This window comes from Ambystoma mexicanum, chromosome 2p, assembly GCF_040938575.1.
Source record: "Ambystoma mexicanum isolate Mex_15411 chromosome 2p, UKY_AmexF1_1, whole genome shotgun sequence".
Taxonomy (NCBI): Eukaryota; Metazoa; Chordata; class Amphibia; order Caudata; family Ambystomatidae; genus Ambystoma; species Ambystoma mexicanum.
In genome coordinates, this window is record NC_090923.1 from 509,389,682 (window position 1) to 509,414,207 (window position 24,526).

The window sequence follows — 24,526 nt, forward strand, 5'->3', positions numbered from 1 at the left end:
GGCAGTAACGGGAGGTCTCACAAATATGTATTCAATTCTTGTGAAGCTCTGATGTTTGGCAAAAAAAGGTGGTTACTGATCGCCACGCATCTCGCAGAACCAGGTCAGTGAACCTGTCCACCAGTGATTTGGTGGCTATACTAACCCTACTCAAATAATCATTGAAACAAGTCAGCTCAGCCGAAAGTAGAATCTTAAAAGCCCCTCCTAATATAGTATCATATGCCGAGAAATTGTCTAGTGTATTCACAAATTCAGATATATACACCCTGAGGGGCGCTGTTGCGCTCGATTGAAGATGGCCGCATAGAGAGAGAGCTCCGTGCTGGGAATATCCTTTTACCCGACTAATCCCTCTGTGGCGCTGTAAAATCTCCTCAACACTGGTCGGAATACAACACGGAAGGAACCCGAGGGCACGGGCTGATGTTCGACCTCAGATCCCCTGTGGCTGCGGAGATACGCCGGCCGTGAACTTCTGCTGTGTCCCCTCTGTGACTAGCCACGCTGCGCCTCCATGCTGCGTGCTCCACTCTCCAATTGAGGGCGGTGCGCAACAGGCTGACTGGGGGAGGGGCGCCACTGTCCCTAAATGTCACGCTTACCTGAATCTCTGCAGGAGCGATGGAGTCCACCGGCAATTTCCCCGATTCCTACTCTGCTCTAGGCCGTTGGGAGGATGACCTGTCAAGAAAGTGATAGGTTAGGGTGGTGGAGTGGGAGGGAAACCCAGAGCCACCCCTTCCCTGCCCCTTGGTCTCAGAGTTTAATTTGCCCCCGACAGGGGGGTGGCTCACCTCTCTGTTCAATATGGTGGGCCCTCCATCCTGCACTTGCAGGGTCGCTGTGTCTGGTACCCTGTGGCCTTGTTGCTTCACTCGGCGCAGAGTTGATTGTGATCACTGCTGTACGTGGAGATTAGGTGGTCAGGCGGTGATGGTCGCTGAGTGCGATTAATGTCCTGGAGTTCTTATCCTTATAACTTCTGCTTCAGATCAAAGTCTTTAGGAACCAGTTGATGCACTGGTTTTGGCAGACCTGCATTCATTTACTCATCAATATAGCAGCACCTGTATACTGGAGTTTGGGCCGCCACAGCTTCCCTCTCATTGAGGGGATCTTTTTCTTTCTTTGATTTGTTATCATATATGCTTCTGTATTTACAATACATACTGATTTATTTAGTAATTGTACTCACCGACTTGCAAAAAACTGTATTGAATGTTTCTTTGCTAAACCTGTTTGATTTTTCAATTTCCAATATTGTTGACCATTTCAGACTGTACTTTAATGTTTTACACATGTCTTTTCCCCTTCCTTCTTTTTAAATTGTCTTGAAAATGCACAATAAATCAACTTGATAAACAAGGAATGTTTTCAGAAATATAAATATTGTGGCTTAGAACATTTGTGATTACCTTGGTTTAGGTTACACAACCACACAAAATTGGTTGAAATGTATTCTTTAGAAAAAAGCTAAAATGTGTTTCATTTGAGCATAGTGGATACCTTTGGTTTAACAAGAGATATTTCCTATAATAGTCCCAATCCACTTCATGCCTTAAGGGACGACCTCGATATTTTTTGTATAAGGCACTGGGATCCTTGGGCTGAGGAAGAGTTCTGAGAAGCCAGTTAACTCACTGGATTCGGGTGCCGACCTTGTCAAGTGATACTGTAGCCTGGTAGGTATTGTAGTGTTAAAATACCCAGTTTCGTCACTGGGTCCAATGTGCTGGTGTTACAGCATAGTTTGTAAGAGTTGAGGTGAGGAGGGCATTCAACACGTGAAAAGTTCCTAATTGTACCTTTTGTCTTTTCTGCAGGAGTTCCGAGAGTCGCTGCGGTGCTGGGCGGCTGGAGGAGTCGGCGAGTGGATCAAATGCTGCTTGGGGTGAAGACCGCACACCAGAGGTGAGTTGCTGTGGGCGGATCTCGAGCTGGGACTCCCGCGGGCGGCCGCAAGTGTAGCAGAATACTGGTGCGGGGGCCCCTGCTATTCACTTGCTCTTTCTTCTTTTCCAGGTGCTGGCATGCAGTAGAAGGAACAGGTCGCGGGTAAGTATTGCTCTGATGCAGGAGCCCACTGCTATTCGCTTGTTCTTTGTTCTTTTGCAGGTGCCGATGATCGCGGGGCCCAACAAGGTAACAGGTAAGTTCCAGGAAACACAAGAATCCGGGTAAGCGTATGATACAGAATTCACACGAAGCAGGGGCTGGTCTCTGGGCGTGGCTTAAATAGGCATCCACGCTCAGAGACTAGAACACGATGCTCGCTTTGGGCTGGCATTCACGGATCCATGTTGGAGGAAACAGGAAGTCCTTTTCAGTTTAACTGGATGCCGAGGTTTCTTTGGTGACATGCTTCTGACTCTCCAAGCCATACCGCTCCTGCCTGCCTTCCCCACCTGTCACCATGAGATAAACATAAAAGGGGTCTGAAAGTGGAACCCAGGCCCGTAACCATGACACTAAAGTACATCCTGTTAGTGGCTTTTTCCCGACAGGCAAGTGGTCGCCCTAGATGTGGCGGCGGCCTGACGGGTGGAGGCCCCGACACTGCTGGGGACAAGAACCAGATTCCTGACGGCTCCTTGTTAATTAGCCTTAATTTTACATGGGACCGTCGGAGCAGATGCCGGGAGCTTCCGGCCGTCTGGACCTCTGTGGGGCACCGTGGCCTGCTGCTGCCCACCCCCCGTCGACGCCTGCCGGACTCGGCTGGGCGCACCAAGAAAGGGACTGCACTAGCTGCACCGCGTGTCGGGGCAGCCCAACGCAAGGCATACACGATTGGTGCGCACCCCTCTTGACCATCTACCAGCTATTGGGATCTTTGGGGGTGGCTGTCGGCACTCTTCTGACTGTTGTCACAGTGGCTGACCCACACAGCACTGCATCCTCGTGGGGCTGACTTGCTGCTCCCCCCGGGTGTTTCTGCCACTGTCTCCTTATCTTTGGCTGCACAGGAGGCTGCCCCGGGGCCTGTGCTGCGACCGTGCCCAGGGGTCCCCACCGACCGGACCACGACCCCATCAGATAATCCACTGCTCACCCTTGAGAGACCTGGGAACCCCTGGGTGCAAATACTCTACCTGGTTTGCCAGAGACACCCCTGAACCACGCGCCCGGACGATGCTACACCCTTGGCACCAGCTCCACTTCATACTGTACTGGAGAAGTGGCCACTTGGTAAGCCCCTACACATTGACCATAAGAGACACAGACTATCAACGTTGTGGTGCATGGGGACACGCATACAGGGCCATGAAGGCCCCTTCTAACAGAAATTAACAGTGACACGGTTTGATCATCGGGTTTACATTGGAGGCCACAATCCACCTTTGAGAATCCAGATGACATCTACACTCCTGGTGGTACTCACCCGTACTACTTCCTCTCCTATCCAAGCACGGTTGATAACCAAGAGGCAGAGATTACATAGTGACATCTGCAGGCCCTAGGTGTCGAAATTCCTGCTGGTCAGTGCCGATTGTCTTACTGAAATCCACTGCTGGAAAGTGTACCCTTGGACAGCATGCCTAGAGGGGCAAACAAAAAGCAGAGTTTGATCGATATGTACACGAAAACGACGCAGAAACCAATGGAGTCACCGTCGGAGCAGGGGGCAGCTACGACATCGCCCCCTAATAGTCCGGAAACATCCAAAATGTTTGAATATATGCGAGAGGGATTCACTGCCCTCCACTCCAAACTAGATGATATGAGCGGGACAATTTGCTCAATCAAGGCCCACATGGAAAAAACAGACAGCCGCGTGACGGAGGTCGAAGACAGATGAGCACAGCTGAGAACAGCATTGGCACCCTCCGAGCCGAGGTGAACACCTTGTCCAGGCGAGTCCAGGAGATCAGCAAAAAGAACAGAGATCGCAAATCGCGCTCTAGACGCAACAACATTCACATTATTGGTATCCCTGAAGACAACATCGAGGGGGCCATGGAAGACTACATTGCGCAAACCCTGCTGTCCCTGCTGGACTCCCCGAAACTATCCCCCCAATTCGCTATTGAAAGGGCCCATTGATCTCTAACGGCTAGGCCCAAGCCGGGGCCCCTCCTCGCCCATTATAGCGGAGGTATTAAAGTACCGTGACAGGGACGCCCTGCTACGAGCTGCAAGGGTTAAAGGGGACCTCCATCTAGGATCCGCTAGATTCCACCTCTACCCTGACTTTTCTACTGCCATCCAACAGGAGCGAAAGACCTTCTCTGTGAAAAAGAAACTGCGGGACTTGGGAGTCAGATACTCCATGTTGTACCCAGCCAAGCTAAGGGTACAACATGCAAACTGAGTCGCACAGCGGGATCACTCCCAGGGACAATCCCCGGCGGCCTCCTGTGACGTTTGACTTCCTTCGTGGGCCAGGACTCGGAGTGTTTCATGACACTCACCCTTTGCCTAAGTGTTTTCCTTGGCCCTGGGCCGGGTCCCACTTGTTCGAACCATGTTGCAGTAATGAAAGTTTTGTCAGTGATCTTATGCCACAGTGATCTAGTCAATATCCAAGCACGTGTGTGCTCCAGCTCAGTTGGCGCTAAGGCCCCCAGGCAAAGTTGCCAATGGTTGTCTTTTGGTTTAGTTCGGGGTTGGGTTTCATCCTTCCGATTGGGAGAGGGTTGTGGGTGGGGGAGGGTTATATCAAGAAAATTGCTTGGCAAGCACCTGGGGACTGATGTCTTATTGTGCTCACTGAGACCATTAAGCCTACTGCTTAACATGCATAGACTGGGACGCAGGGGAGTAACTAGTGGCTTAGTCTGCTATCTACTAATAATGTACAACTGGGGGAGCGATGGCTGACACGGTTATTTGCATGAGTTGGAACATAAGGGGTCTGGGTAACTTTGCCAAAATGCAGAAACTGCAGCTCTATGCCGAGAGGCACCATGCTATCATGCTTTTCCTACAGGAGACACATGGACTTGCATGCACCTGTGAGAAATGTGCTAGGTCTTGGGGTCCTCAACGATATTACACTGTTTATTCTTCTCAGAACCGGGGTGTTATGACCATTATACATGGTCATACATCGGCCGGTCAAGTGGCACAGTGAGTGTTAAGCAGAAACCTGTGCAGTTCCCTCTGGGACCACTGCAAAAGATTTAAGATTACAGGTGTTGGCAGTAAACCCACTTGGTAGCAGTCTGTACCACACAGATTCACTGTGGTAACTGTGGCTGAGCAGTCAGACTTCCCTCAAGAAGAGTTAGGCAGTATATAGAGGATACAGGATAGGTACAGAGTCACAGTAGTACAAACAAACACTGACCAGAGCTAGGTGTAAAAGTATATACTTATTTATTTTTAAGGCACACTCATAAAATTACACTAGCACAGAAAAAGGTAACTAAGTCAAAACACAGTCACTATTACTTATATGTACATCCCTAGTCATTTGTTGGACAAGTCTAAGTTAACACCACTTATTTCCAAACAGAGGTGAGCGCTTAACGTCAGATGGCACTCCAACAAGTTATTAGAAAAGGGAGGGAAAAGCAGAAATAATGAGAGCAGTAAGGTAAAACACTTTTCACAGAAGGTTAGCAAAGACAGTCAATGGTGGAACAAGGAGAATTCGTTCGGGGCCCGCTTCAGAGAGAGCCAGGTAAAAATATGCCCAAGATCACACAATGTCGCAAGTCTTTGCAGGTAAGTAGAAAAGGTTTTACTACGGTTCTGAAAAGTTTAGTTAGGGTGTCCCAGACCTACCCAGGTTCGAGAGCCGAGGGCTAAATCTACCCCGTACAATCGGTGGCAAGGGAGGCCGGGCGGAACACAGTACCTTTAAAAGTGGAAAGGATCCTCCAGCGGTGGTAGTTGTTCCTGGTAGTGGGTGCAAGTTGCGGCGTCGTCCAGGGGAAGAGGTGAGCTCGACGTGGAGGAAAGCTTCAGGTCGTTGCACTACCAGGGATGAGGCCAGCCGTGGAGTTTTCCGGTCACAAAGGAGTTTACCCCTCTTTCGCGGTTGAGGTAAAAAGTGGTATCCCGGTTGCCGGGGTGCTTGGCACAGGCAAGGCGGCCACGAGATGCTTCGGGACGGCGAAAAGAAGGCCGCAACTGGTTGTCCCCACCAGTTAAGGGAAGGAGACTCTCTGGAGGGAGATCTCCTCTGTCGTCGGAAAAAGTGGTGAGACGGTTCCGCAGGGCTTCACCGGTGGTGTCGTCTTGGCAGGTCGTCTCGGCTTCTCCCTCTTCGGCTTCTTAGGTCCTGTGGCGACTTCTGAAGAACCAGTCCCAAAAACCCTGCTTTTATGCAGCAAACCCCCATTCATACAGCCTAGCTGTCACTCAAACATGCTAAGTGGTGAGCGGGGTGGCTCACCACTTGAGCCAATCACACTAGAGTGCGACATGAGTTGGCAAGGCAACTCAGTCCAGGGTGCCTAAACCCCCTCCCACACCCCTTGTGGTACCCAGACAGAATGGCACCACTTTGGAGGGCTTCTGTGCAGAAGCCCGCCAAAAGTGGAACAAAGGCTCGACTCGGGTTCAGGGTTACTGAAGTGAACCTAGACGCCATTTTGGCGGCGAGTTCTGGCAAAAAATCCCAACCGGTGAATTTATATTAAATAAATAAACCGGCGGTATCTTTAACATTGCACCAAAAAGGGGTGCATTAAAATCAATGGGAAATCCCATTGGGAAATATTCCGGTGGAATATTTCTGTGGTATCCACTGCCACCAGCCAGAAACTCGGCGAGGGGGGACGGGACAGTACCCCCTCGACAACAGACCCAGGGGCAATCTAATTGCCCCTACCAGTACTTCCACAGTAAGATGGTTTGTACTGGTTAAGTTCCTAAGTTAAGACTAGTAAAGTCAATGGCAACTTTACAGACCCAGGGAGACAGTAGTCAGTCCCAGGGTGTGGAGTCTATGTTTGGGGGTCTCTATGACACCCCTGTGTTACTGCACTGAGGGTGCTGTGTAACACACATTCAAAAACCAATGATAGCCTATGGGGAAAAAATACCCCCTAGCCCATAAGCACATAGCAAGTCACAGTAACACTCTCAAATCATGTCCAAGAGTGAGGGTAAAAGAGTCTCACTCTTGGCAGGAGAAAAAAATAAACTTCAAAAATCCAGCAAAGCTGCTGGGGGACTCGCTAGGTTAGGAAATTCAGCCTAAACAGAGAATTCTCCCTAACACTCGCCCCCCCCAGACTAAGGGACAGGAGGATTTAATCCACTCCTGGATGAACCTCATACACCTCTAGTCGATGACATACATCCTAGAGAGTCCATCAGCATTTTGATGGCGACACCCTGACCTGTGCTCAATGGTGAAATCAAACCCTTGGAGGCAGATTGACCATCTCAATAGTTTTGGATTTTCCCCTTTCATTTGCATTAACCATTTCAAGGGTTGGTGGTCAGTCTGAATGACAAAAGTAGAACCATACAAGTATGGCCTAAACTTCTTCAGTGCCCACACAATAGCAAAACATTCTCTTTCGATTGTTGCCCACCTTGTTTCAGGATCCTTCAGTTTTCTACTGATGAAGCAAATGGGGTGTTCCCTACCCTTCTCATCCAGTTGGCTAAGAACTGCACCTATACCTACATTGGAAGCATCAGTTTGTACAATGAAAGTTTGGTGGTAGTCAGGAGCTCTGAGTACTGGAGCTTGGCAAAGGGCTTTCTTCAGGTTTTCAAAGGCCTGATTGCATTCCTCATTCCATTTGACCTTTTAGGGAATTTTGGAGAGGAGATCACATTCAGAGGAGAAGCTATGGTCCCATAGTTCTCAATGAAATTCCTGTAGTACCCAGTGAGGCCTAAGAAGGCTCTCACCTGGGTCTGAGTAGGAGGTGTTGTCCAATTTTGCACAGCTTCAATCTTGCTGAGCAAAGGCCTTATTTCTCCACCTCCTACCTCATGTCCAAGGTAGACCACTTTACTCTGTCCAATTTGGCATTTGGTTGCCTTTATGGTCAGATGGGCCTGCTCAAGAGCCTGCAAAACATGTCCTAAGTGGGACACATGTTCCTCCCAGGAGTGGCTGAAGACTGCAATGTCATCCAAGTATGCCATGCAGAAGTCTTCCATCCCAGCTAGAACTTGGTTCACCATCCTTTGGAATGTTGCAGGTGCATTTTTCAGTCCAAAAGGCATAACCTTGAATTGGTATAGGCCAACTGGGGTAGAAAATGCAGTTTTCTCCTTGGCATGGTCTGTCAGGGCTATTTGCCAATAGCCTGACGTAAGGTCCAGTGTGCTGAGGTACTTGGCTGCACCAAGTTTATCCACCAACTCATCTGTCCTTGGCAAAGGGTGGGCATCAGTCTTGGTGACTGCATTAAGAGCTCTATAGTCCACACAGAATCTCAACTCTTTGGATCCTGCCTTTGGTACTAACACCACTGGGCTAGACCATGGACTAGTAGAGGGCTCTATTACCCCGAGATCAAGCATCTTCTTGACCTCCCTTTTGATGTGGGTTCTGATATGTTCTGACATTCTATATCCTCTGCTTTTGACTGGCAGACAGTCACCAGTGAGTATATCATGCTGTCCCCAAGGGGTCAAGCCTGGTGAAAGAGAGAACAGGGGGGCAAACTGATGTAACATCGCTTTGCACTCCTCCAGTTGCTCAGGGGTCAGATCTGAAGAGAGATTAACTCTTTCAACCTTTTCGTCCAAAGGTAAGCCTCTTAGGAGGTCAGGTAGAGCTTCACTCTCCTCCTCCTCTCCTGATGAAGCTAGAAGCAAGGCTCCTACTTCTGGTCTAGAGATATAGGCTTTGAGGCGGTTGGTGTGGAAGACTCGGGGAGCTTCCCTGGGGTTGCCCAATATCCACCAGATAGTTGACCTCTCCAAGTTTTCCCACAACCTTGAAGGGTCCCATCCATTTGTCTTGCAAGGCCCTCTGCCTTGTTGGAAGCATAACTAGAACTAGCTGGTCTTGAGTAAACTCAACCATGTTAGCTTTCTGATCATGCCAATGTTTGATCAGAGCTTGGCCAGCTTTCAAGTTGTCACTTGCTTCTGCCATCATGTGTGACATTCTCCTTCGGATGGTCAGTCACTCTGACTGGCTTGGGGGAAGGAGCACTCTCCAACCCCTCCTTAATCAGGGCCAAGGGGCCTCTGACTGGATGGCCATAGAGAAGTCCAAAGGGAGAATAACCTACTCCCTCCTGAGGGACTTCCCTATAAGCAAATAGAAGGCATGGCAGAAGAAGGTCCCACTTCTTCTTAAGGGGTTCTTCTAAAGCACCTATCATGCTCTTCATAGTTCTGTTAAACCTTTCTACCAGCCCGTTTGTCTGTGGGTGGTAGGCGGTTGAGAACTTGTAGGTGACTCCGCAGGTTTTCGACATGGCTTTCATGTAGTGGGACATAAAATTTGACCCCCTGTCAGAAATCACCTCCTTAGGAAACCCAACCCTGGTAAAGATACCAAGGAGGGCCTTAGCCACAGCCTCAGCTGTAACAGTCCTCATAGGAATTGCCTCAGGGTACCTAGTAGCATGGTCTACTACAACAAGGATAAACCTGTTGCCTGAGGAGGTTGGAGGATCAAGGGGACCAACAATGTCAATCCCTACCCTCTCAAATGGGACTCCCACAACTGGGAGAGGCACTAAAGGTGCCACATTCTTCGAACCAACCTTACCAGAAGTCTGGCAGGTATGGCAGCTCCTGCAATATCTATCTACTTCAGCCCCCATCTTTGGCCAATAAAAGTAGAGGGAGAGCCTTTCCTTGGTCTTCTTGAAACTCAAGTGACCAGCCAAAGGAATCTCGTGGGCTAGTTGCAAGAACTGTTGTCTGTTCTCTTGGGGCACTACCAGGCGTTGGTAGGCTCCAGGTTCAGATTCAGTGGGTTCACTGTAGAAGAGGCCATCTTCCCAGTGTAACCTATACTTCCCAGGCTCTTGCCCATCAGCCTGAGAAGCAGCCTGTTGGCGGAGACCCTCCAGAGTTGGACATTCTCTTTGTCCCTTACGAAAAGCTGTCCTGCTGGGTCCACCTTCTGCCAGTAAAGACTGCAGCTCAGGATGGTCAGCCGGGTGCAGGTCTCCAATAAGTTCTGGGCCTCCTACTAGCTCTTCTTCAGAGTCTAGTTCAACCAGACAGGGTTGTACCTCCCTCTCAGCCTCAGCTGGAGGTGGAGTTACAGGTGTAACTTTGGACAACCTCGGGGAAGTCCTCGTTGGATGCACTGGAGTGCTTGCTGTAGGCTTTTTCCTAGGAGTCTTGGGTTGCCCCTTTGCTCCTGATCTGGTAGTTACTGCAGTAAGTTGCTCCAGTGGGAGAGGAGTGATTTCTGTCATCATCTCCTGAGATAAACCTCGCAGGGTTTTCTCTCTTGCAGGTTTGGTGAGCTCCTGTAACCTTTTACTAGGAGGCCTGGGGGTATGTGACACAACTCCAAGAGCTTTCAGGTCATTTCCCAACAGGACCCTTCCTGGTACTTCACATTGTATACTGACAGGTATCTTCACAGCCATATCATTACACTGGATGAGAACTGGTAACTGGGGACACAAATGCACAGGCCCTCCAGCTAACTTGGTGAGGCATTTGGGTGCCTTAGCAACATCCTCTGCCTTGAAAAATGATTCATCCACCACAGTTATGCTGGCCCCACTGTCCCTGATGGCAGGAGTCTCCTGACCATTCACTTGGACACTGTCCTTATAATACTCTTTAGTATTATCTGGGATAGAATTATACACATCTAAATTCTGTTGTTCCCATAACCCCAGAGAGACTAAAGAAACACTGGCTGAGACTCCAGTGGGTTTATCAGCCAGTTGTAGAAAGTTTCCACTTGCCATAGTGACTTCCTCCTCTGGAGCGAAGGCTAAGGAGACAAGTTGGACCCCTGAAGGTTTACCCTTACATCTGGGATCTCCTTTCACATGGTCAGTAGCCTTACAAACATAACAGGCCCCAAAGGTCCTTTGGAATGGAGGCTTGTTCTGACCTCCTTCTGGTTTAGCACCAGAAGGTATACTACTCTGCTGTGGTTTCCCAGGTGGCTTACCCTTATGGTTTGGTTTGGGGCCCTCTTTGGAATTGGAGTTATTAGAATTCTCTTTGGAGTCTTTCTTAGGCTGTCTTCCCTCATCCTTTTTCTGAGTTACCCCAGAATCCTTGTGAGTAGCCCTGTTGGCAACCCATAAGTCAGCAGCCTTAGCTAGTTTCCTAGGGTCCAATTCCCGTGAATCAGCCAAGTGTTGTCTGAGCTCAGGAGAGCAGGCATCATAAATTGACTCCATCATTACAAGATTCCTCATTCCTTCATAAGTGTTCACTTTGTAACCCTTAATCCATCCCTCTAAGTTTTTCAGCCCTTCACACACCCAGGTAGCCCAAGGGGTACCATCATGCTTTTTGAGGCTCCTAAACTTCTTAAGATACTGGGAAGGGGTCTTCCCAAATCTAGCTATCAAAGCTAGTTTCACACATTCATACTCTTTCCTATCCTCCTCCCCCAACTCCATTACCGCATCAGTTGCAACAGGGGGAAGCCTAGAGAACAACCAGGTGAGTAACTCATTACCTGTGATGTTCTGGAGCCCATGATTATATTCAAACAGAGACAACCAAGCCAACACATCCAACTTAGGCTCATACATACCAATCAATTCCTTAGGCATCCTGGGTCTTTTAGGACTGGAACTTCTAGAGGAGCCAGAGAGAGAAGCATTTTCAACAGACAATTTCTTCAATTCTAGCTCATACTTGAGCTCCATTTCTCTTAGCCTTAGTTCTTTTTCAGTTTGAGCAGTAAGTTTCTTGTACTCTAATTCAATTTTCATTCTCTCTAGTTCAAAGTATTGAGGGTTGAATGTGGGACCTGGCAAAGGCCCAGTAGGTACAGCTGGTAGAGCAGACAGAGGCCTAGGGGGAACATTTATAACAGTTTCATCCTCCTCTTCTGGTTCTGACCCAAGATCATCAATACTTTGTTCAATATCAATATCATTGCTGTTCTCTACATTTGCTGGAGTGATAGGTTCCTCTGAACCATCATCCAGACTTTGGTTTTCTAACAACCTTTCTATTAGCTCCATTTTCTTTCCTTTAGTCATGAGATTCTTATGCTTACAGAGGAGTCTTAGACAATCAGCAGTTTTTGTAGCAAGGGATTCTTGACTATAACTTTCCATAGTAGACAGGATAGAAAATGACTTTTTCCTTTCTTTGTGGTTAGTTTGCACTAAGGTATCTCAAAAGTACACTAAAGTGTATACTCAATACAAATCCCACCGCTGTACACCAGTGTTAAGCAGAAACCTGTGCAGTTCCCTCTGGGACCACTGCAAAAGATTTAAGATTACAGGTGTTGGCAGTAAACCCACTTGGTAGCAGTCTGTACCACACAGATTCACTGTGGTAGCTGTGGGTGAGCAGTCAGACTTCCCTCAAGAAGAGTTAGGCAGTATATAGAGGATACAGGATAGGTACAGAGTCACAGTAGTACAAACAAACACTGACCAGAGCTAGGTGTAAAAGTATATACTTATTTATTTTTAAGGCACACTCATAAAATTACACTAGCACAGAAAAAGGTAACTAAGTCAAAACACAGTCACTATTACTTACTTGTACATCCCTAGTCATTTGTTGGACAAGTCTAAGTTAACACCACTTATTTCCAAACAGAGGTGAGCGCTTAACGTCAGATGGCACTCCAACAAGTTATTAGAAAAGGAAGGGAAAAGCAGAAATAATGAGAGCAGTAAGGTAAAACACTTTTCACAGAAGGTTAGCAAAGACAGTCAATGGTGGAACAAGGAGAATTCGTTCGGGGCCCGCTTCAGAGAGAGCCAGGTAAAAATATGCCCAAGATCACACAATGTCGCAAGTCTTTGCAGGTAAGTAGAAAAGGTTTTACTACGGTTCTGAAAAGTTTAGTTAGGGTGTCCCAGACCTACCCAGGTTCGAGAGCCGAGGGCTAAATCTACCCCGTACAATCGGTGGCAAGGGAGGCCGGGCGGAACACAGTACCTTTAAAAGTGGAAAGGATCCTCCAGCGGTGGTAGTTGTTCCTGGTAGTGGGTGCAAGTTGCGGCGTCGTCCAGGGGAAGAGGTGAGCTCGACGTGGAGGAAAGCTGCAGGTCGTTGCACTACCAGGGATGATGCCAGCCGTGGAGTTTTCCGGTCACAAAGGAGTTTACCCCTCTTTCGCGGTTGAGGTAAAAAGTGGTATCCCGGTTGCCGGGGTGCTTGGCACAGGCAAGGCGGCCACGAGATGCTTCGGGACGGCGAAAAGAAGGCCGCAACTGGTTGTCCCCACCAGTTAAGGGAAGGAGACTCTCTGGAGGGAGATCTCCTCTGTCGTCGGAAAAAGTGGTGAGACGGTTCCGCAGGGCTTCACCGGTGGTGTCGTCTTGGCAGGTCGTCTCGGCTTCTCCCTCTTCGGCTTCTTAGGTCCTGTGGCGACTTCTGAAGAACCAGTCCCAAAAACCCTGCTTTTATGCAGCAAACCCCCATTCATACAGCCTAGCTGTCACTCAAACATGCTAAGTGGTGAGCGGGGTGGCTCACCACTTGGGCCAATCACACTAGAGTGCGACATGAGTTGGCAAGGCAACTCAGTCCAGGGTGCCTAAAGCCCCTCCCACACCCCCTGTGGTACCCAGACAGAATGGCACCACTTTGGAGGGCTTCTGTGCAGAAGCCCGCCAAAAGTGGAACAAAGGCTCGACTCGGGTTCAGGGTTACTGAAGTGAACCTAGACGCCATTTTGGCAGCGGGTTCTGGCAAAAAATCCCAACCGGTGAATTTATATTAAATAAATAAACCGGCGGTATCTTTAACATTGCACCAAAAAGGGGTGCATTAAAATCAATGGGAAATCCCATTGGGAAATATTCTGGTGGAATATTTCTGTGGTATCCACTGCCACCAGCCAGAAACTCAGCGAGGGGGGACGGGACAGTACCCCCTCGACAACAGACCCAGGGGCAATCTAATTGCCCCTACCAGTACTTCCACAGTAAGATGGTTTGTACTGGTTAAGTTCCTAAATTAAGACTAGTAAAGTCAATGACAACTTTACAGACCCAAGGAGACAGTAGTCAGTCCCAGGGTGTGGAGTCTATGTTTGGGGGTCTCTATGACACCCCTGTGTTACTGCACTGAGGGTGCTGTGTAACACACATTCAAAAACCAATGATAGCCTATGGGGAAAAAATACCCCCTAGCCCATAAGCACATAGCAAGTCACAGTAACACTCTCAAATCATGTCCAAGAGTGAGGGAAAAAGAGTCTCACTCTTGCAGGAGAAAAAAATAAACCTCGAAAATCCAGCAAAGCTGCTGGGGGACTCACTAGGTTAGGAAATTCAGCCTAAACAGAGAATTCTCCCTAACAGTGAGTAGAGCGCTCGCTTTGACCTCAGTGCAGAGCCTGCTGAAGCAGGTTTGAATGCCGGTAGGGCCAAACTCAGCCTTTCATCCTTCCGAGGTCGATAAATGAGCACCACACACCGTGGGTAATAATAAGCAGCGCTCAGATACCTGAGGGTTCGTAGCGCTATATAAATGCTAAATTATTATTATTATTATTATTCACAAGAGTCTCCAATTTAAACAAAAGGCAGTCCACATTGATCATGTAGGGCAATATGTTTTACTATTTGGCATTTTGCAGGGCAAGGAGATTATATTGTTAAATGTGTATGGACCGAACATTGATGATCCTGACTTCTATGAACAACTCTCCACACTCCTATCTGGATTCTCGCTTGTCCCGATAGTCTGGGGAGGGGACTTTAATACTATTCTCGATGTTCAATATGACAGATCCGGCTCCAAGCCTCGCCAACTTTCAAAGCAGCTAAGACCAACCTAGACCTACAAGCCCACTTAGAACTGGCTGACCCATGGCGAATACTTCACCCCGACTCTCACACGTTCTCCTTTTACTCATCAGTGCATGACTCCCATTCCCGCATTGATAGGTGGCTCATTACAGACACTTTACTAGCAACCATCACCCATACTTCCATCCTTGCTATGACATTCTCTGATCACTCGCCAGTGACAATATCCCTTCGATGGTCTGCGGACGACCCCACGACCCAGACATGGAGATTCAAACCACACTCCCCATTAGACATTGCATTTGAAGCCAAATTAGGCACCGATATCGATGACTTCTTTACATTAAATATCGGCTCTGTCACATTCCAAACCACTTTGTGGGAGGCGTTCAAAGCATACATTAGGGGAAGTGCGATTTCCAGAGAAGCAGGGGTGCTCCGAGCTATTAGGAGAGACATAACCAAAAGTGAAGCTAGGCTCGCCTCCTTAGAAACACAGTATGCTGCTACACACTCATCTGACACGCTAGCCGATATAAGTAAAGAACTAGATACATTCCATGCCCATGCAGAACACAAGTGTAAATTCGTAGATAAACCCCAGGCCGCGCGAAGATACGGTGAGAGCGAGCGCCCTGGTCGAGCCCTTGCTAGATTGGTCCGGCTTGAACGGGGATCATCGTATATCCCAGCGTTAGAAAAGGCAGATGGTACCCTGGTCCTGACATTGCAGGAGATAAACGCCGATTCCGCTCTTTCTATGAGAAGCTTTACGCTAACTCCGACACAGCTACAGACGACGAAATCAGTACATTTCTGGGCAGCCTTCCACTTTCAGTCCTTTCCGTGGAAACCAGGGAGGCCCTCGACGTCCCGATCACTGCCGAAGAGCTGTCAAGCGCCACTGACTCGCTGGCTTCGGATGGCGCCGGGATCCGACGGGTTCCCGATCGAGTTTTATAAGAATTACAAGTCTCGCCTTATTCCTCCTTTATTGGCCCTCTAGAACGAAGCATGCCTTACGGGTACTTTACCTCCCTCTCTCTATGAAGCCTAAACCAGGTAAACCCACCACACAGTGCGGTTCTTACTGGCCCCTCTCACTCATCAACTGTGATGCCAAGATATATGCCAAGGTCCTGGCCCTCAGACTGGCCCCATATATGCACTACATTATACATCAGGACCAATCGGGGGTTCATCCCAGGCCGCTCCACTGCCTATAACTTGTGCCGATTATTCAACATATTAACCCGTATCGATCCCGGTGCCCAAGCAGTCGCAGCGACACTAGGTATGCAAAAGGCATTTGACTCCGTCTCCTGGGGGTTTCTATGGCAGGTACTCGAAAAAAGTAACTTCAGTCCCCAATTCAGAACCTGGGTCAAGCTATTGCACTCCTCTCCAGTCGCAAGAGTCCACACCAACAATCTGTGTTCGACTCAATTCCAGATAGCGAGAGGCACGAGACAGGGTTGCCCCTTTTCGCCACTGATATTCGCGATGGTCACAGAGCCACTGGGCGACAATATACAACAGCGACATGCACGTAGAGGACTGCGACTGTCTGGCCCCCCTCAGATAATCTCGCTATATGCAGATGACGCTCTTCGTTTCATCCTACAACCTGAATTAAACCTTTCCCCAATACTGGAGGATGTCATTCGTCTTGGAGAATTATCGGGTCTCCAAGTGAATTGCACTAAATCAACTTTCTTCCCTTTGACAGAGGCCACCGTCCCCACCTCTGACCTTCAGGGATTTGTCTGGGCCCAATCAGAGTTCACATACCTGGGTGTGGTAATTACGCAAGACCCTGGCTCTCTGTATGATACAAATTACAGAAATTATCTAGTTAAACTGATTCAGAAATGCGATGGGTGGGCGAAATGTCCAATAACCCGAGCAGGTAGAATTGCTGTGCTTAAAATGGTGATACTGCCTCAACTACTGTACAGATTCTTAAATGTCCCGATCTGGCCGGGCCGAGCATTCTTCACAACGTTGGCTCAAATTACCAACTGCTTCGTTGCTTTGTCTGGCACTCAGGCGTCCGTCTGAAGCTTACGACATTGACGACCTCGGTGGCGAGGGGGGTCTCGGTGCTCCCCACTTTGAGGGGTACTGGATAGCTGCGCAAGTCCACTATGCATCATTTTGGTTTGTGCCTACAGACCCACCCCTTCATGTTAAACTAGAATGCCTAGCTACCGTATGATATTCGCTCCTTGGTGTTTCCCAACCTCACTGCCCGGTTCAAAATTTCAGATCCCGTTGGTTTTACAGTTCAGGCCTTAGCCAGGCTATGGAAACAAACGGACAACATGAACCCATTTCACAGGGATTTTCCCCTCTGGAATTTCGTCCCCAATTCCCCCCGGGTAGACACCGTAACTGTGGACCGCTGGGCGGCGGTTGGTTTGCTGTCCGAGACGTATTTGAACAAGGCACCTTCACAGAGTGGAGTGCACTCCCTAGACAACTACGAGGCAGACCTACTTAATGGTTGCAATACGCCGGCCTGCGGCGCGTGCTAAAAGCCAGACTCTCCGACTTTCCTGCCATCCCACAAGATGATCCATTCCTATCAGAAATCATTAACACCACGACCCTGAGAGGTAAGGTCTCAAGACTATACACTACATTCCAAACTCAGGCATCCCCCCTGTTTAACAAACTCAGGGAATCCTGGGCCATGGACCTGGAGTTTGAGGTGACCAATCAGCGTTGGGACTATATGTGTTCCCGCTCACGGGCAATCTCTTTCAACTGAAATTTCAAGGGAAGAGGCCGACACACCGCCTTCCCCTCTCCCCGCCATGGTCTAGTGGAAGTGGAAGTGTGTAATGAGTATGTGGTTGACTAGATGCTCGCTCCCCCTGTGTGTTTCAATGTTACTTAGGCCCTTTGGGTGTTTCATGATACTGTAAGTGTATCAAGAGTGGACTCATTGATCTGAAATTATACGATTGTCAAGGAGTTCCCCCCCTTCTGACCTGGGTCCGGTGTTTGCCAGTGTCTTCAATCGCTGCCTTCTTGCGAACGCTCCTGGCTTTGAACAGCGCTGCTCGAGTCTCGTCTGGTTCCAGGTTGCGTTTAGTTCCGGGATCGCGGAGTCCAGGAATCCGGGAGACTGGGAAAGGCTAGAAATGCCCAGAACCAGGAAGGGGGAAAGGGACAGGAGTGGGTAATAGCACTGGGACAAAGGAAACAATGCCGCGAGCTACGAACACACATCTGGGCTACTCTGCAATAGCATTGAGACGCGCAGAGCCGCGGAAAGCGTGGTCTATAAATAGATCACGCCGCGCTCAGCGCATGGAGCGAGCAAGGGCTACAGCTCTGAACGTCCATGTTGGAAGTAGTACGGAATGTAAGCCCCGTTGAGACAAGGACCAGGAGGTCCAAAAGGGACGTGATCTGAAGTTCATGACAACGATTGTTCTCTGTTGCGATGACAAGCTAATTATAAATAAAGTTTTTTTTAAAAAAAGATATATACACCCTGACACACGTTTGGGGCATAAACCTAGGTTTAGCACACCCCAGCCAATCAATCCTTAACAAATATAAACCTGCCAGCTTGATCTGCCAAGAAAGCCTTCACCTGGAAAGGCACATTCTTGTAAAACAATGGCCACTCCTGCTTTCTTCCCAAACATGGATGCCTGTTATATTAGCGGGAATAACCCTTCCTTTAACAAGTTAAACAGTTGTGCACTTTTTTAATTAAAATACCTTATTTAATGTCAAACACTTAACATTGAGAACAAACAGGTAAAACACAACAAATGCCTCACTCCGAAATCAAAACCAATGTCTGCGACAAACCCAAACATTGTTCCACCCCACAGCCAGCAAAAATAACCCCTCCCCTTGTCCTAATTCCCCCCAGCAACAGCTAAACATCACCTAGGGAAATCAACCATACAGAGAGTACACCCCACGAGTCACACCCATCATTCATAATTCCATTTTTTAACCTGTGCATCTTTTACCCCTTTATGTAATCTCCAAACAAATAAGCACCCACACAGTGGCTTTTCAAATGCATTAAAGAAGCCAAGCCCAGTAAAACTTGTCATCAGATTCCAATGCCTTAGCTCCCAGACAAACATTGCTTTGGCCTATGAGTCCAAACAAAATTATTGCTTTTGAGAGTAACTTTTATGTCTGCCCCCTTTGCCTGTGGTCATGTGCAAGTGTTCAATCCTTGCCCTTTTTACCTCTATTCCTTTGTTGCAGTTGTGTCACTTTCCAACACCATACCTAACAGTGAACATACATTCTTGACTGAAGAGTTAAGATGGGGAGACCCACAAAGAAAATGCAATGCCAAAAGGAAATGTCCAAAGCTATTATTTATATCATATTGGCTTGAAGGTATTCCATTATTTGTCTACACTCTCGCCTCTCCCCAGGGGTTGGAAAAGCTATGTCCCAGAAGAACATCACTCTATATACTTTAAATTCAATGATGGGTTTATTCCTTGTTGCTAGTAGAATTTTCTCTTTGACTGTGAATGAGTGAAGCTTTGTAAGGATGTCTGTGTCCTTTCATGCTTGGCAGCATCCCAACTCTGTGTGCCCCATCTATCGCTAGCACTAAGTCATGGCTGGCTGGCAGGGAGAGGAGGAACTGTGGGAGGTCTGTCTCGTCCAGCCCGTTATTTACCACTTTCAGCCACAAATTACCTCTGCAAGACTGGTATTCCAACTCCTCACATTTATCCAGCAATTGCTTAGTGAGTGTCTGAAGAGCCAATACACCCCTCTGCATCTCAGGAATCTTGCTTTAACTCTCAGTAATTAAATCCTGTTCTCTGCCACACTCTACTCAAGCGACTGGACTTCTCAACGGACACGCTCCAGGGATTTCCTCATTTCTTCTCTAAGAGACTAGATTTCTTGTGTCATCTGGTATCTGGACTTTTCATCGTAAATGAATTCATCGAATTTATTTCCATCAAATTTTATTAATTGAAAAAACTTTCCATCGAAATGCATTTCCATTGAATAAAATTTGATGGATTTCGATGGATTTTAGGCTTAGGGTTAAGGTTAGGTCAAGGGTTAGAAATAGGGTTAAGGTTAGGGCAAAAGTTAGAATTAGGGTTGGGGTTTGGGTTAGAGGGGGTGCCCTTGGGGATTGGGGGGGAACCCCCCCCATTAAATAATAAACATTAAAACATTACGTTAAGCTGGGCAGTGCCGAAATACTTTGATGTTTTCAGCACTGGAATACTCCATGTAACGTTTTAACATGTAAAATAAAAGCATGGAAATGCTATCTTTTACATTTAAAAGTACACATCCTTCGAAACTTGTCCATTCCTCTATTTGATGGACAAGTTTCGACGGATATATACTTTTACATGTAAAAGACAGCAGTTCGGTGCATTTACATTCGATGCATTTCCTTCGATTAAATGTTTTCTTTGAAAAGACCATAAACCGTGTCATGCTTTTCTTGAGGTCCCCTATAAAAAGAATGGAAACTTCTTTTGTAAATGCTACTTGAGAGCCTTCACTTGGCTTCACTTGGCATCCCTACAGCCCCCTTAGCTTCAAACTCCATAGACCTATTTGAATATTGTCCTCAAGTTTGCCTCTTTACTGGGGATAGGATGCCCTTCCGCCTCTCTGGCATAGATATGCTGTCACAGTGATCGGTGATCACCAGGAATGAGTTATCTTATTCATACCACAGATGACTTACCTAATGGGGGCCCTACTGCATCTCCTGTCCTACCTTCAGTTAATTCTCTGTCTCTCCAACCTTCAGTTGTTGCGATGCCCATTAATCTTATGTGCAAGAGACTGTCTGGGGCCTCTCATGCTGCTGTAAGCCTCTCGTTCCTATCCATCACCCTATGCATATCTTTGCAAGAATGCGTTCAACACTCAGTGGCCGGGTCAGCTTTATGAACCTTTTACGGCTGCCAACCAGACAGCGGATGAAGGGACACAGGATCACCGGCCACTGATTCTTCCCTGTATCTCTGGCCAGCTAAGGCTTCACTCTTTTCTTCCTTGGGTCACCAGCTATCAGCTCCTGCACTCCCAGGGGTCCACCCAGCATCGGCTTCTAAGGCCAAGGAGTCCTGCAGCAAGCCACCACTCAAACAGGTGCCATGTGAGAGGCCACCCACTGCTCATTCTACTGCCACCGAACTCCAGATTAGCTCAGTGACTTTCCCAGTCAAACTCCCTACCTCCGAGGGGTGGGTGCATTCTTCCAAATGTTTTGTTTGAGGAGGCACTATTATGGGTTCCACATAGACGCTGCTTTTGGTGCGCCAGACAGAAACTACCCAGGGAAATGCCTTACCGAACCGCCATCTTGGCTCCATCTTGACTCCGCCCACGCTTGATGTTTTTATTTTAATGAAGCTGAAACTTTTTTGGCAATCTTTTCACTGTACAAAAGCTTATGGATACTGCAGTATATGTTTAGATAAATGCTGAACAGACATTCTGAGCCAGTGTAGTATAGTAGTTAAGCATTTAGGTCATGAGTGATGTATGAGCATGGCCAGAAATAAACACATTTTACATATACACTAGACATGTTTTGTATCACTGATATTTATCTAATTTGTGATTTCATGTAATATGTGTAATATTTTATCTCAAACATTATTAGTAGTGACATTGCTTCTTTATAGAGAATTAGTCTTTTTACACCCATAAGGCAGTATGTATTTACATAAATCAATCATTTACTAAACCTCTGTTCTTTCAGTCAGTTTTGTAAAATTAAAATAATGCATTCAGGTTTCAGACACTGTCTTTAAAATTATGTTTACATATGTATGTATGCATGTATGTATTTATGTGATTTATTTAGTGCATCCCTAGCAAGAAAGCAATGAATGTAAAAATAAAGCAAGGGCTATAAAGTAGAAGAGAACAGAGCGTAGGGGATTCCATTCAGCATGAACCTTATTCAATGTGCCTAAACAGAAACATACATGTCTAAACCTTTAAGACTAATCTCTTAAAACTAAACCAGCATGTCTTAACCAAAAACCCATGCAAGTATAAAATCTAAGAGTACCCCCAAAGTCCTTTATTAAACCAAATCATAAACCCCTAATCTAACCCTAAACTAAACTGAGTCTTAGCTTAAACCCATGAACACACATTTCCAGGCCTAAACACCAAAGTATAAATCTAAGCCACAGTTATATCATTAAAGCTCTGTACTGAAAATCTAAGCCTCAACATATAAAGTACCACAAATAGTCCAAGCGGAGACTTAAACTAAGCTGAAGTACCAAATCTTAAGGACAAACTGCTAGGCTTTAAGCCATTAGCCAAAGTGTCATTCCCTAAGCCTAAATACAAACCCTGAATTTAAAAACAGAACCCCTCATTTCAAAACCCACAAGTGCAAGCCTATAGGTTTAATCCTTTAGTCTAACTCTAAAAATCTAAATCGAGTCCAAAACACAACCCGTGTTGGAACACAACCCCGATGTTAATCAAAACATTGTAACCCTCTAAATCTAAGATTTAAAATCTATGGCTAAACCACTTAGACTAATCCATATCCCCAAGAAAACACAAAGTCAATTATTATAGATATTTTAGTTCATTAAATGAATTGAATTCAACAGAGTTGAAGCACAATTTAATGTGACATTTCAATTCAAATAGTCCAAATGTAAGTAGTCCTACTGACTGTACCTCCCATCTTCTACCAGCATCTTATTCAGTATGTTTTACCATATTTCTGTTTTAAAATGCAATATGCAACAGTAGTATTTGCAGGTTAAAAAAGCATAATATGTGACACTGAGAAATAACATTTAACTACATGCAAAAGTAAACTTACTTTAGAAGAGCAAGCCGTGCATTTGTCAAATGCCAAACTCACTGGAAGCACATTATCAAACCTTGATAAAAATCCTCGAATCTGTTAAAACACAAAGTGCAACATTACTCACTGTAATACCATGTTGATGGTCCATGTGAAAAGAATGAAAAAAACACACCTTCACAATTGGAAATATATTTTTCTTTTCTATCAAAGTTTACTGAGACATTTGTTTATATGTAATTTAAAAAAAAAGATGTATAGAGATGGAATGATACTGCACAAATACTGTGGTATAAACACATACTTGAGTAAGCAAAGGTGGAAATTCCAAAGAAGAACCAATTAGAATGCTAAGAATGTCATCAATAACTAATGTTACTGACTGCATTCCAATCATTCTCAACACCTGAGCACATCAACTCCGCTATACTGCTCTTGTGAACAATGACAGAACCAAAAATCACGTCACGAAACTGTCTCCAAATAATATTGCAAATCAACACCCTCGTGTTCACTTAATAAAAACATAAGACATGTATTACAGAGCACTCTCTCCAGTGAAAATATTAACACCAGCATCCACCATTGTCCATAAATGTGCAATCCAGATTTTCACCACTGCATAGTTGTAATACATCTTCTATCTCTGCAACAGCTAAATTACATTCTTCCATCTACATTGCACCAGTATGACTACAAGTGAAGGAAGACCAACACTTAACACTTTCAAATAGGCACGCAGACAGACTTCTCTATCTACTCATTGAGACTTAACCATAATTCAGATTCAATCTCGACAAATGCAGGTTTGCATGGATACACTGCCGAGCAATTAAAGAGGCCAGATTACAAACTTACTTTAGATGGTGAGAGACATTGTCCCTTCTACAGGGGCAAACACATTAATTGGTGCTGCTGAAATCGAAAGACCATTAAGCCTGACACAAATGTTGCTCTTAGCAAATCTTGTTGAAAGTGAAGAAAAATAAGTATAATGTCATATCATCATCATTTACTAATGGAGATATCAGTATATATTTGCTTTCATACTTACATCTATTAACTGACTAGTCAAACTAATTTAGTAGTGAGTGAAAAAACATTTTATACGTCACACCAATACTGACACCCATGACTCCCAATGCAACCTCTAAGCTGGTACCTATGAAGCCACTTGTGCCCTAGGACTCTAGTTCTGCCAATTTTCCCTGCAGTCAGAGGCTGAAGAATCAACTTACTAACAAGGTTGCAAGCATTTTATACGAGGGGTAGGTCGGAAGGAAATACTGCATTTATGGAAGGAAGGACATGTTCATCAGAAAGTACATTTCCGGAGGTAAGTAATTTGTTAAATGGGTAACTTTCACCCACAAATTACTAATGTTAGAACATCTCACAAAGCAGAGAAGAACAGAGAGAGTGGTAAGAGCGAGGACCCAGCACCAACACTAGAAAGATCTGAAAAATGTAGTGCACAGCCAAGTAATCCAGGCATTAATTCTTCCCAATCATGTACAAGAATGCTCCCGTTGTGCTTGGCAGATCATTACAGGAACACCTCTATGAAGAGGCGATACTGCAGGCAGAATCATAGTGAAATGAGCCCACAGGCAGGTACAGCTTTAATCACCACTGCCAAGTACTGTAAGATATAGAGGACTATCCAACAGAACATAATACCTTCGGTCACAGTCCTGCCGGCCTGGGCCCCTGCCAAGCGAAAAAACACCTGGTCGTCCTTCCAGAATTCTCTCTTCCAACAGACCTAAAAGCTCAAGGTCCTCTTGTGATCCAGAAAATGGAAACCCTCATCTGCCTCAGAGAATGAGGAGGAGGAAAAAGGACAGGAAGATTCACATTTTTTGTGAGTGGTGAAATGAATGTGAGG

The 24,526-nt window shown here is 46.5% G+C and overlaps 1 protein-coding gene across 5 annotated transcripts in view; it reads right to left on the reverse strand.

Moving 5' to 3' along the window:
- Positions 1-24,526, reverse strand: part of ATG7 (autophagy related 7) — a 2,414,869-nt gene that overhangs the window by 709,938 nt on the left and 1,680,405 nt on the right. For all 5 annotated transcript variants that reach the window (XM_069643921.1, XM_069643925.1, XM_069643922.1 and 2 more), the window contains one exon: positions 22,654-22,734. In XM_069643921.1, coding sequence (XP_069500022.1) covers positions 22,654-22,734 — 81 coding nt within the window. The remainder of the gene's footprint in view (positions 1-22,653; positions 22,735-24,526) is intronic.